At 44.3% G+C, this 13,370-nt stretch overlaps 5 protein-coding genes across 5 annotated transcripts; 4 read left to right on the forward strand and 1 right to left on the reverse strand.

The window, feature by feature from the left end:
• Positions 1–650: 650 nt before the first annotated feature.
• FPOAC1_012673 (uncharacterized protein) lies at positions 651–1,409 on the forward strand (the record flags this gene model as incomplete). The annotated part of the gene is made up of 1 exon (XM_044857023.1): positions 651–1,409. The coding sequence occupies one exon, from the start codon at positions 651–653 to the stop codon at positions 1,407–1,409; it is 759 nt and encodes a 252-aa protein (XP_044704336.1).
• Positions 1,410–2,186: 777 nt separating this feature from the next.
• FPOAC1_012674 (uncharacterized protein) lies at positions 2,187–4,577 on the reverse strand (the record flags this gene model as incomplete). The annotated part of the gene is made up of 6 exons (XM_044857024.1): positions 2,187–2,486; positions 2,539–2,649; positions 2,701–3,036; positions 3,085–3,751; positions 3,802–3,845; positions 3,912–4,577. The coding sequence occupies 6 exons, from the start codon at positions 4,575–4,577 to the stop codon at positions 2,187–2,189; spliced, it is 2,124 nt and encodes a 707-aa protein (XP_044704337.1).
• A 2,567-nt stretch (positions 4,578–7,144) lies between these two features.
• Positions 7,145–7,570, forward strand: FPOAC1_012675 (uncharacterized protein; the record flags this gene model as incomplete). Its single annotated transcript, XM_044857025.1, has 1 exon — positions 7,145–7,570. The coding sequence occupies one exon, from the start codon at positions 7,145–7,147 to the stop codon at positions 7,568–7,570; it is 426 nt and encodes a 141-aa protein (XP_044704338.1).
• Positions 7,571–8,537: 967 nt separating this feature from the next.
• On the forward strand, positions 8,538–10,471 carry FPOAC1_012676 (uncharacterized protein; the record flags this gene model as incomplete). The annotated part of the gene is made up of 6 exons (XM_044857026.1): positions 8,538–8,694; positions 8,750–8,930; positions 8,989–9,249; positions 9,302–9,441; positions 9,491–9,677; positions 9,733–10,471. The coding sequence occupies 6 exons, from the start codon at positions 8,538–8,540 to the stop codon at positions 10,469–10,471; spliced, it is 1,665 nt and encodes a 554-aa protein (XP_044704339.1).
• Positions 10,472–10,926: 455 nt separating this feature from the next.
• On the forward strand, positions 10,927–13,016 carry FPOAC1_012677 (uncharacterized protein; the record flags this gene model as incomplete). The annotated part of the gene is made up of 2 exons (XM_044857027.1): positions 10,927–11,852; positions 11,924–13,016. 2 exons carry the CDS (start codon positions 10,927–10,929, stop codon positions 13,014–13,016), a joined length of 2,019 nt encoding a protein of 672 aa, XP_044704340.1.
• Between the last annotated feature and the right edge of the window lie 354 nt (positions 13,017–13,370).

The following is a 13,370-nucleotide window of genomic DNA, read 5'->3' on the forward strand; positions in this document are numbered from 1 at the left end:
TAATTATATAAATAAAAATAAAGCCTTTATAATTTTTTAAAAAATAAAAAAATATATTTATTATAATAAAAATAAAATTATATAATTAAATACTTAAAAATAAAAATTTTATAAAAAAAATAATAAAAAAAAAGAAATTATTAAATTAAATAGCTTTTAAAATATAAAAATATATTATTATAAAATAATTAATTAAAGAATATATTATTATATTTATAAAAAAAAAAAAAAAAATTAATTATTATATAAAGAATTAATATAATTTAATTTATATTATAAATAATATTATTAAGAGATTAAAATAATATATTATAAAGGTTAGCCTTATTTACTTTAGTTATCTTATTAATAATTATTACTATAGTGCTTTCTATACTATAGTCTACTATAATAACTTAGCTAATATAATAACCTTATTATATGCATACGACCTATCTACTTTTAGCTACTAGTCTACAAGGGGAATCGATCTTCCGGTAGACGCGACGCGTCTGTCCTCCAAATGCTCATTTCGCCTTAGCACGCACACGTGTAGAGCGTGTCGGGCAGACTTATTATCATGTGTAAGAGGACACTCAGTAGCATTTCATTTCTCGCTGGTCAACACTTGTTTCTCTACTCTGTATATATTACATATTGCAAATCAGAAAATGGCTACCACATCTGACACCGCCAACTCTACACCTCTTGATGAAACAGAACTTGCTAGCAAGCTTTTAACACCATTCCGCAAGGAGGCCATTTCCTATCGGCTTCGCAGAGAGGTCGAAGCCATGAACTACGTACGAAGTCACACCTCGATACCTGTGCCTTCAATTCTCGACGTGCATTTCGGCGTGAGCGACCATGAGCCGGGCTGGATTTTAATGGAACGAGTCCCAGGACGACAGCTGGACGAAGCATGGCCCATCATGACAGAAACAGCAAGGGCACAGGCGATCTCTGAGCTTCAATCATATTTATGCCAGTTGCATCGCCTTCGCCCGTCTGGATCTGGCTGGATTGGCTCTTGTTCTGGAGGGCCCGCTTATGACCATCGGCTGGATAATATGTCTACCTGTGGCCCATTTGCGTCTGTCGCCAAATTTCATGACTTCCTTGTTGAACCCGTCAAGAATTGTCCACGGCCTGAATTGGTGGCTAAATATCGCAACATGCTCCCTGATGACTATTGTATAACATTTGCGCATGCGGATGTCTCATGGGAGAACATTCTTCTTGATCCTGCCACAGGCTCTGTTACCGGAATTGTGGATTGGGAAATGGCGGGTTTCTGGCCAGAGTGGTGGGAATATAGAAAGGCATTGTTTGGTTCTCGGCCTCGACAATGGTGGATCGATATTGTAAAACAAATTATGAAGGAGTATCCGCTAGTAACTGAGGCTGATATGGACATCGAAATGTTCTAGACACAATTGTCTATTTTATCTAATACTCAGAGCTTTTCAACGACGTCCCCTGCCAAGGAATCCTAGTAGCGATATTCATCGGGAATTAAATTCTCAATAAGATGACTTTTATTTAGATATTAAGAATGTTAAGCTAGCTAACGACCTTTATCTAATATTAAGAGTCTTGTCTTAGACTGTTTTGAAACCACACTCAGCTACTGAATTAATTAGATATGCCCTGTGCTATAATTAACCTTAAGCTACTGCATTTAAAGACTACGACACGAAGTGAGAAAACTGTGTAGATTGAACATTTGATAGAATTAACCTCCACGACCTGTTATAATTAGGCTAGACAAGGCGATAAGGCTGTTTTAGACTACTATTAGTCCAAAATAGCTCTAACTAGAATGTTATCATAGTCCTAAGTTTAGCTATAGGCTGGTGCCTTCATTTTGCTTGATTCGGGCTACTTTTCACATCACAGGAGTTAGATAATAGAATGAATGATATTAGACGAAACTTTGTTTTATACTCAATCCGTCCGTGATTCCGACATGTGCATACATAGACTAGCCGCGGCCTATAGTCCCCCGACACTCCTATAAAGACAGTCGATGTTGAGCCTGATCTGAAGTGTCTGGGCAGGTCCACTTTTGGTATCGTATAGCTACTAGTCAGGATACAGGTCTCAAACTGCAAGGAACCTATCTAGCTCAAGCTAGTTTTGTCCAAACAGCTAAAAGAGTTGGACGGCGGCGGGCTGTGTTAACATGTGCGTCAGCAGTTCATATATTAGCTGCTTGATTCTCTAACCGTCGTCTCAATGTCAAGCTCCTCATCCGTGCGATATTTCCACCGATCCCCATGAGAAGTCAAGTATCTCCGGGGGAACGGCTTTACTTTTGAGAACCACCCTGGATCTCTCATTGTTTGATACCATCGGCTTCGCCTTTCAGGCTGACTCCCTGACCCGAAAAGGCCCATACCCGCCAGGATATATGTCACAACTGAAACTGCAACTACCGATGCCCAGAATTTCTTTTCGGTCTTGTCGTTGGTCGAGGAATTGAAAATATCAGTGCCGAAGAATGTCTAAGAGATCGATGTTAGTCTGGGAATCTTCAATGTGTAGCATCTGACCTACTGCAACTAGTGAAGGGGGAAGAAATATTATTGTCACCAAGGTGAAGACAAAAAGATATTTGTTAAGCGTTCTGCTCTTTTGTGCCTCCTGAATGGATTGAATGTTAAAAACCTGTTACATTCTATTAGTGTCCTGAAGAGAATAACCGCGGAGTATACATACTCCATCCATGAGACCTTGGACTTCGTTTGTTGTTCGCTCCAGTCGTTTTAAGATTTTGTCGGCGGCTTCTTTCTGTCGCGTCTTGACAATATCCCAGTTGAACTTGAGAATCGCTTTCGAACTTGCTGTGTGGGGATATGTTTTCTCGAACCAAACGTCTTCCACGAAAGGATTCCTTACCCAAGGAATCAATTCCTCTAGATAGGCTGGGGCAGATTTCACTGATGTAGCAAAGATTCCAAGTATCTTGAGTACTTTGAAATATGATACGGAGCTGTCGGATAGGTTGCTCATCATAAGAGCTTTCAGTCGTTCAAAATCTTCAAGTACATCGGGCTAGACAAATTAGCTTACTACGTAACGGCATTTGACAATTATTCTTACACTTATAGAAATAGTAGAATCAATTTGATCAATCGTCGCATGCCAATCCTGTTCCCACGATTCGATGAAAGAACAAATTTGTAACTGGAACATTGAAATTCCTGTATAGAGACCAGCGGGTAAGATGCCATATCTTTTCCAAAGGTATGAACGATCTGCGACATGATGGTGTGCTGCCGGGGCGCACCTCCATATATTCCATGTTTGTTGCGGGGTACCCTCAACTATAGAGCACAATGCATAGTGACCGTAAGGTGCATTGTGTGGAAGGATGTTAAGTGCCGTTGAGTATCTCCTCTCTTCCATAGTCAGAGTTTTACTGTCATAAAATCCTTCGAAGGTCATGCGCGTCCTGATACACTTCAATCCAACGGGTGAGCCTGCATTTGGGCAGGGACGGGAAGAGAAATTGCAGACAATGAATGATCGCATGTAATGCATGAAGACTCCAGACATGGAAAAACCGGCCCCGCTAACGGCTACTGGGACATGATAGTGTTTCATACCGCATCTATCATGTGTACTTCTCTCTCGCCATTCTGAGATGTGGCCATCGAGAAACTCTGGGCCACCTTCAGGGTTAAAGCACGTGCCTTCTGCTACAGAGAGGATTGTCGCTATGCTTTTCAAGTCTATCATGCCGAAAGAGTTATCGAGAGAGATTCGACTGGAGTTTGCCAGTTAGAGATTGCATAAGAGTTAGCAACAGTGACATACTATATGATACCGGAGTACTTGTTGGTTTTCAAGAGTGAAGGGATCTGAGAAATATTAGTCTACTTGTTGAGAAGATAGAATTTTGACATAGACGATGAGATCCTACTTACGTCTTGTCCATGAATGGATTCATAGTCAATTGGGTCGTCGTGGGATGGGCCCAAGGCCGCGAGAGAAACTTCTTGTGAAGCGCCATAGGCCCCCCCAGCGTCGCTTGCCCATGACATTGGCCACCAATCCTCAATGTTGTCTATATGAGTTTCCATAACTTTTGAATAGGTATCTCTCCAAGGAGATGAGTATGACTTTGTGTTTCTCACCCAAGCCTCGAAAACACGGCGCGCCCTGACCAGGTTTGGCTCGTCCGAAACAAGCCACCTACCACCACCTGGTACAAGGCTAAGTAAGAATTGCGAACCAACAGATTCATATTCAGTGTCTCCATGTATCTGGTCTAAGACCGGCCAGGCATTTTCAGTGTCTGCCCAAAGCCTCTTTGCAATCTGAGGAGTATCGTGCATCGGCTCGAACTTCCGACGTAACAATTCAAGGATGAGCTCTTGGTCTCTTTGAAGTTTCTCAATATGACCTAACACTTTTAGCTCTATGCTATGGGATCTGTCCAATGACTTTAAGAATGTTTGAAGTCCTAGCTCATTAGTATTCGGCGACAAGGGAGGATTATGTCTGGGTGTCTCTGAGTCGCCGGTCGGCTGAGGAAGGAGGTTTTCTTCGAGGTTGTCGCTCAAGCCATTATTGACGGTTTGGTCGGACATTGCATAGAGATATCTATGTGTCACTGATTGATGTTGCTGATTTGTGTTCAGGGAGTAGTAAATCCAACTTGTTGATGTAGGCGGGTCAGGCTATCTATCCTCTATTTAACTTACAGCACTAACAACAGAGCTTTCTTGTATCAGGTGATAGAGCTTTGATACCGACAGCTAAAAGATCTACACCGTGGCGGGCCGATCTTATCCGAAAGAGTCTAATATTGCGATATTGGCTTTTCAGCTCCCCACTATTAACCTCAAGTGCAGAGAGCAGTGGTTGGGTACAATTCTCACCTGCCATAATAACTGACATGCGCTAGTAGATGACAACTGGCAATCTATGTACCCTTTTGTTCGAGACTCTTTTCTGCCATCTGTCCCATCTCTTAAGACCACGTAACGCTTGTGGGGCTTGCTACAGCCTTGCCGCTACTAGTAAGTTTGTTAAAAATATAGTTAGTTAATCCCTTGCCTTGCTACATTGCGAACCGCTTTCGCAAATCCTGTACAACACGATGCTGGCGATCGTAGAAGAGCTATTGGCAAGACAGGCCCTCTTAAAATCCGTGATTCTAAGAACATCAACTTAACCATTATTGATTGCAATGGCAGCTGTTTAATTACTAAGAAAGACATAGAGGTATCAATCCAAGTATTTTGCACTTGGGTATCTGGCCAGGCTGGCCTATGAAATGCAACAATGTAGTTATAACCAGCGCTGTGCCGGAATATCTTCGTTGCCAAGCTGGGCAGTCACATGCGAGTGTCATAAACAGGGTCTACAGTTTAGGTATTTGTATCCTTTTGTCAAATTGACAACCTTAGGTGCTTGCGATGGCGTTATTAAGTGCCTACAATTATATATAAGTCCGCATGCCACAATCATGGATGGAGTCACGCTTGGACGAGGGAAATGATACATACGACGACTTACATGCAACTGGAAGGTAAGATAGTGAGATTGCATTACAATACTTATTCATAAGCTGTATATAACATCGGTTCTTACACCTTATCTAAAGAAAACATCTCTACAAGGTTATATGAAGCGATGATAAGTCTGCAGCACCTTTCGTCGATCTGTCCTAGACTGTACCAAGAAATACACTACAAACTCAACATCCAGCGGTGGTAATACCAGAGTACCAGGCTGTCTAAACAGTTCGGACCTATAAACTAAAGCAACAGAGTCTGGACGTCTCTCCAAGACTTTGTTACAGAACCCTTCCGGTACCAGAATGTTGTGGCGATGAATTGGGATCAAGCAGTAGGCGCTCCAGTACTGAGTTTCGTATAAGAAAGCCTTACACATGGCTCTGAAATGATCGCCATGCTTCACGCTTTGGAGAAGCTGTAGGACGCATATATCTACCCCGTAAGCTTGAAGGGTCGAGAACGTAGTCCAGGTCCGGTGGGCGTTCGTTTACCTCAACGAGATACACCTCATGGTCGCTTGATGGTAAGATATCTGTATCGGCGAAATTAACGAGGCCGTCGATGTCCCTGTATTCCATCCTTGAATTCTGTATGAAGAACTTGAAGCCATGCAATGAATTGGACAAGCTAACTATCATTACCCGCAACACAAATAACAACGTCAGAAGCAGTATATGAGGCACTGGGGTTAGTTACTTGGATGTCTCAACCCCCACATCACCTCATTCTCATGGATGATCAGACAAAAGGTACCTTCCCAATAAAAATTGCGGCACGACTGAAACGTGAGATTGCTTATACAGACAAAAGGCTATTCTTCAAACAGTAATATGGCACTCTTGCGTCACTTCAGGGGAAAGAGAGAATTAAGACGCAGTCTTCTAACTAGCAAAGAGGGGTAAGAAACATTCATTCAGGCACTTCGGGTGTAACGAAAGAAGAAGCGTTAATACTGGATGCTCTAGGGTGTATAAGCGGCGGTGACTTCAGGGTCATCTATAATTAGAATAGATTAAAGGACTTCACTCTACATGGATACTTGTATCACTCCGTTATCACCTAGGAAGATATAGAACGACCAACTAGCAATTATGATCGAATGGAATATGGTCAAATGTGTTTAAGTCAAAGAGGCATACAATGAAGAAATGTGCTTTCGAAGGTTCGGCAGAATGATCAACTGTGTTCTGTAACCTCCGCATCAAATCATTCCATATCAACCATGCTCAACTAAGCGAAACAAACAGTCAGCTCAAGAAGACACTTCGCTAAGAACGTAAGATAAGCTTGTTTTGGAAGGAGAATCCCGACGAAAAACCATTGCTGCTTTATGTAAAGTGGCTCAGGCTTGTCTCCGTCATAACTCAGGTGATGCTCACTCTTAGCACATGCGATCCACTTGAACCACTGAAATATCCTTACCACACAAGCATGGGTACTGACTGTTCAATCAAGCTCCTTTAATTAATAAATACAAGCTTCTTTAGCGATCCTGCGATGTTTAGTAGCCGTTTGGTGCACACCCTTGCTCGACGCATTTCTTTCTCCTTTCCTTCACAGCGGTCTATTATTCCGCTCTCTAAACGGTCCCCGTCAGCCACAAACACAAGCCCTACCACTAAGGAGCTCTGAACATGGCGAGTTTTATTGAAGAAATAATTGAAAACACCTGGTCTTATGGATCTAAGAAAGAAGGTACGAAAAATGAGGCCCGCAAATGGGGCTTTACAATCTATCGAACCTACTACAGCGAGGAGGCCGATGAGGCCTGGCAAATTCTGCTGTACTCTCTCAGACACCAGACTAAATTGGCCTTCGGCGCTTTCGAAAAGGGAGCGGACGTCGAACATGACGTAGACCCAGACGACATCCAACGACTGAAGGATCTATTCTATCTCGAAACCCGCCAAGATCGTTCCCAACTAGAAGGACTTGACGTTCGAGGTCTCCGGGAGTTCTGCAGAGCTGAACGGTCCAGGGAGAAAGAAATCATCGAGACGACAAACAGAAGATCCTCCAAGTTTACAAGACCCAGAGAGACTCAAGGAATGGGAGATTGAGTGTTTGACTATGTTCTTCTTGCCGACGAAGCAGTCTTAAAGGATGTTGCAAGAGATGAACCTGTCGTTAAAGCCGTCTCAATGCAGTGGATGGACGGAGATTCCAACTCGACGTGGGGCTGGATGAGGATTCCCACGGGCTATCTGCTAGAGTTATGGCATCACCTGATGTTGAATGATCGCCAAACTGACTGGGCGTTGCACTTCGATGGAGCCGAGGAAGAGCTTGAGACGCTTATCTGGGCTGGAGACATGGCTTGTAACATGACTGGACTTTACTCTGAGATTCGCGATGGGCCGCATCCCTATGATAACCAAAGTTTCAGATGTCTCTCGTGAGAGTTACAAGAACAAGGTCTGGCTCTATATTTACCATTAATTTTAGACTATTTACCTACTAGTTTAAGACGAGAACGTCTGCTCAGCCGAGGCTCAGGGCAGACTCAGAAAAGGCTCAGGCTAAAGCAGCGACTACTCAGGATGGTGGGCGAGAAAGGAAATGCTGCAAGTCGATATTAACATTACGTATTAGGCTGTCTTGACTACAACACAGCTTCTTCTTTTTAGTAACATACCTTATGGCTTATTGATTTGTCTGTATAGTTAAAAATTATGGCAAGGATTGAAGCCAGAGACAGCGGAGCTCCGATCAGATGCTGAATGTGCCGCTTCATGTGTGTGGGCCTACGTAACATATGTTGTTGGTTGAGGGTACCAACTTTCAAAAGTACCTGCAAGATGCTGGCCAGCTTGGTATCATGATGCAAACCAACAAGCATAAAATCTACAGAGAGTACGTAATACTAACAAGGTTATCTAATCCCCCGCACTTTGTGCAATCTGCTGATATACCATTCAAGCCCTTGTTAATATTTCTGTACATTTCAAGGGTGAATTGTAGTTGAGACGCAATTCCCGCGTACCTTGAATTCAATTCTATCATTTTACTATTTACGAAACCATCATAATGGCTCAGCACCGTGATGGTGAAAGACGAGATGCTACAGAAGAGGAGGTCAAGGAGCTGCGGCATGTTGTTGACTCAGTTTCAATGGCTGTTTGGGTCGCACTCATCGCTAATGCCACCGAGAGATTCACTTTCTATGCTGTGACAACACCATGGCGTGCGTATGCTCAGCCCTTGTTAACCTTATCACCAATGACTTACATTTGACTTAGAAAATTACGTTCAGAATCCAGCTGATAGCGTCGCCGTCCCTGGTGCTTTGGGTCTAGGACAGGCGACAGCCACCAACATCACAAGTGCATTTCTCTTTTTAAGCTTCATTTTGCCAACAGTTTGGGCTATCATCTCGGACACATGGCTTGGGCGATATAAGACTTTGTGTCTGAGCTACTTGTCAGTTCAGATCTTTTTGAGATTCAAGCTACTCACTACTAACAAGAGACCACTACAGCTTGAACTTTTGTGGATGTTTGATCATCTTTGTTACCTCGCTCCCAGCCTTTGGCCATTCCCAGATCATCAAGGTTGTGGGATTGGCGTTTGCGATGATCATACTCGGAATTGGGACTGCGGGTGTAAAAGCTACTGCCTCCCCATTCATAGGTGATCAATACGCCGAAACTGCGCCTCACGTGTTCACCAACAAGAGAGGCGAGCGTGTCATTGCAGACCGGGCGCTTACACTGCAGTATATTTACAATGTGTCATACTGGTGAGGAGTTCTTCAGTAACTAGACGATACGGAACTGATCAATTGACCGTAGGTTTACAAACATAGCAAGCTTATCACTTGTAGCATCGACCTATTTGGAAAAGCTTGTTGGGTTTTGGGCTGCTTATCTCCTACCACTTTGCGCGACCTGGACCTTGGTACCGTTACTTCTTTTCTTTCACAAGTTGCTTGGTAAGTCTGTCATTTCCCCAGTCCCATAGTAATTGCTAAATGAAACAAGTCAAACAGAAACCTCAGGCGAACATCCTTCCCCGTGCTTCCCGCGTTATTGTGACTGCAGGAAGAAACAAGTTCAACTGGGAAGCTGCTACACCAGTTTACCAGTCGGAGAAGTTTGGCCGCAAGGTCGAATGGGATGACAAATTCGTTTTTGAGATTAAGCGAGGTCTTCAAGCTTGTAAGGTTATGTGAGTATCAACCTCTGACGTTGTTGCCTTTCATTCGCATGCTAACCAAGGTTAGGGCGTGTTTTGTACCATTTCATCTTTGTATGAATCAGATCACAAACAACCTTGTCTCACAAGCTGGACAGATGAGGCTCGGTGGCATTCCCAACGACACCATTCAAGCTCTAAACTCTATCGCTTGCGTATTACTTGGCCCTATCATGCAGAGATATGTTTATCCCATCGTTCGTGGTCGAGGCTTCGCTTTTGGCCCCATCGCGCGCATCACATGGGCTTTCATCATGATGAGCACAGCAATGGCGTATGCGGCTGGAGTTCAGAAACTCATCTACACCAAGGGACCATGTTATGACAAACCCTTGCAGTGTGAAAAGTCGCCCAACGACGTGAGTGTCTGGATTCAGTCGCCTGTGTACATTCTTCTTGGAGTTGGTGAGATTCTGGGCTTCACAACTCTGGCCGAGTACAGCTATTCTGAGGCTCCGAGAAACATGCGAAGTTTGGTACAGGCCATGGCCCAACTAAGTTCAGGCGCTGGCTCTGCACTTGGAATGGCATTTTCACCATTGTCGAAGGACCCGCAAATTCTATATCTCTACACGGGCTTGTCTGTAACGATGATTACTACGGCACCTACATTCTGGCTACTGTTCCGTGCTTATGATGATAGAGTATTTGAAGATGCACATTCCAGCGATGAGGGGAGTAACCAGGCAGCAGATCCAATGGTCCCTGGTCCATCTCAAGTTGCTCAGATAGCAGAAAAGGGTGACGGCGTCAAGGCATCTGCTTAAATATCTGATCAGTTTTGAAATGAGCCGAGATTTATGTGCAGCTTTTGAAGTTGGTGACCGAGGCCTGGGAGGTCAGGATATAGAAGAATGTGCCAGAAGGCGAGGCGTGCTCGCATAATGTGACTTTCACATCCCGCCGGATAGTGGCTATTCCTGGTTGCAGCGCGGCTACTAACAAAGAGGCCGGTGTAAATTCTTGGGTATATGGGGATTGATCGCTGTGGCTACTTAGAAGGAGACTGAGAACTGGGTAAAGATCGGTGTGACAAATTTCCTCAGGGTCCTTGGACTTTCGAGGAACACATGTGTAACAGTTTATCCAATCGAAATTAGCAATAGGCGGAGTTTTACAAACAGTCAAGTCACATGATGAGGTTATCGACGGTGAAGATTCTCTTGACAGAACAGGATACATATCACCCATCCATCACAGGTCTTTACTCCCACGGATAAAGATGCAGCGTCCAGACCCGTTATGCGAATACTGCTCCCAGATTCCGTTGGACGCGGACCTACTCTCCGGGCAATATTCTCTCGGTACTGTCTCACGACTCAAGAATAGTCCATGTCCATTATGTCGCCTTGTTATCTCACAGTTAGGAAATTTCATAGCTTATCCAGGGCGCCGACGGATCGATCTCGTATGGAGTTTCGGCCCAGCCGGCCGCCGCTCCATACTCACACCTGGTGCTCGCATTGATACCTGGATCGGCTTCAGTTCCCAGACACAGTCCCATCGTGACCAAGACGACTCACACACAAAGTGCTATTTCATTCACCCTTGGACTGGTCCTGTAGTGGATACTCAAAGGATCTTGGGTTGGATATCGTCGTGCGAAGAATCACATGGTTCAAAATGCGCCCTGCCTACAAATTCAAGCTTTTCCGAAGCGTTTCGGGACCTGCCTCTGCTCCGGCTTATAGATGTTGAGACTAATTGTCTCGTCGAGAAGACAACCCTTGAGAAGTATGTGGCTCTTAGCTACGTATGGGGCGCCGTTCCGAATTTCCGCCTCACTAAAGCGAACCGAACAGCACTTCTCAAGCCAGACTCTATCAACAAGGTTTCCCGAATACTTCCAAACACGATCAAAGACGCCGTCCTTTTGACAAGACGTCTCCGATGTCGATTTCTATGGGTCGATGCACTTTGCCTCATTCAAAACGACGCCGAAGACTTGGAGCTAGGGGTCAACGTTATGGATCTTATTTACGAGAGAGCTTGGTTGACAGTTGTCGCGGCATGTGGCCACGATGCTAACGCGCGTCTCCCTGGTGTTCAGGAAGGGACTAGAAATGGTTGTTCTAATACGACGGAGGTGGCTCCCGGTGTCGGAATGGGAGTTGTTGAGGGACTAAATGGATTGCTCAGGCAGTCAGTGTATGCATCGAGGGCATGGACGTATGGGCTATATTCCATCATATTGTGCTCCAAATGCTAACATGCTGTAGTTTACAAGAAGAAGTTCTATCTCGACGAATTCTCTACTTCGTCAATAACAAGGTCTTCTACCGCTGCGGTGCCGCCGACCACGCGGAGCATTTTGTAGACTTGCTGCCGAAAAACTCCACCAACGAAATTATGACATCCGTTCTCCCCCAGGCATTATCTTTGACCGATACGGTAAACGATCTAAGTACGATCCTATACTACTACACCAAAAGAGAAATTACAAACCAGAACGATACATTACGCGCCATGGCTGGCATCATGCGTAAATTCTCGGAATTGATGAAATGCGACTTCTTCCAGGGGATTCCCACCGTCATGTTTGACCGGTTCATTATATACCGCGCGCATCTTCACATCCTACGGCGTCGTTCTATATTTCCAAGTTACTCTTGGATAGGCTGGCGAGGTCAGATTGCCGCCGACTTAAACCCTCCGGATGGAAACCATGTACGCAGACAAAACGCTTGGCTCAAAAACAGGACATGGATAATTTGGTATAAGCGAAGCCCTGATGGAACCATTAATCTTGTATGGGACCCAAATTCGAACTCGTCATTTGACGAATCAAATATGGAATACGTGGGATATCGTCACCGTCGACCGTTCCGCGATGGCCGATATGTTCCCAGCCAGCTAGACACAAGTCAAACCATGCCTACAAAACAAGTATCCTTCCCTCGAGAAGTGCCTTCGTACTTTCTCTTACAGTTCTGGACACTGTCGTTGTTTTACAAAATCGTTAATATTGGTGTTTTCACTGGCGTTGCCTATCTGAAAGATTCCAACAAGAAGAAATGTGGGTTCGTTACCCTAGATGGCTTTGGGGAGACAACCTTTTTTGAACCCCCGGGTCCTTTTGAGGTAATTCTTCTGTCTGAGGCACATTTCGACAAGATAAGTTGCCACTTATCTGTAGCAAAATGGAAAAATCCATACCCTCTGGATGCCGATCAATGGGAGTTCTATAATGTCATGGTTTTGGAATGGCAGGGAGGCATCGCTGAACGACGAGGCTTTGGGTTGCTTCACCAAGGTGCTGTGGAATTTAGTCTAGCTCCTGGTCCGTCGTGGAAAGAAATATTCCTAGCATAGACTTCAGCGTTAGGCTCTTCTAAGAATAAGAGTAACATTAAAGTTGATTTCCCCCCTTGCGTCTACTCATACTATTTTGTTCACGTGGGATCATTAGTATATTCATCAAAAATGCATAAAACGTGTCACAACTACAGATGCCAGTGTAAAATGGCATTGAATGTATGAGACATGGTGGGGTTATACCCCTGTCATGTTCGGCTAGCAAACCGAAACAGGAAGACTGGGAACTTCTGTTAGCACTCAGGTGGTCTCGACATCCTGAATATCGCAAGCTGATAGGGCACTTGAGTCAAGATAAGGGACTTTTCTTCACATGTCTTGAGCGGAATAGGGAAGTGATCTGGTATAGCA

Source organism: Fusarium poae, chromosome 4 (assembly GCF_019609905.1).
Source record: "Fusarium poae strain DAOMC 252244 chromosome 4, whole genome shotgun sequence".
Classification (NCBI taxonomy): domain Eukaryota; kingdom Fungi; phylum Ascomycota; class Sordariomycetes; order Hypocreales; family Nectriaceae; genus Fusarium; species Fusarium poae.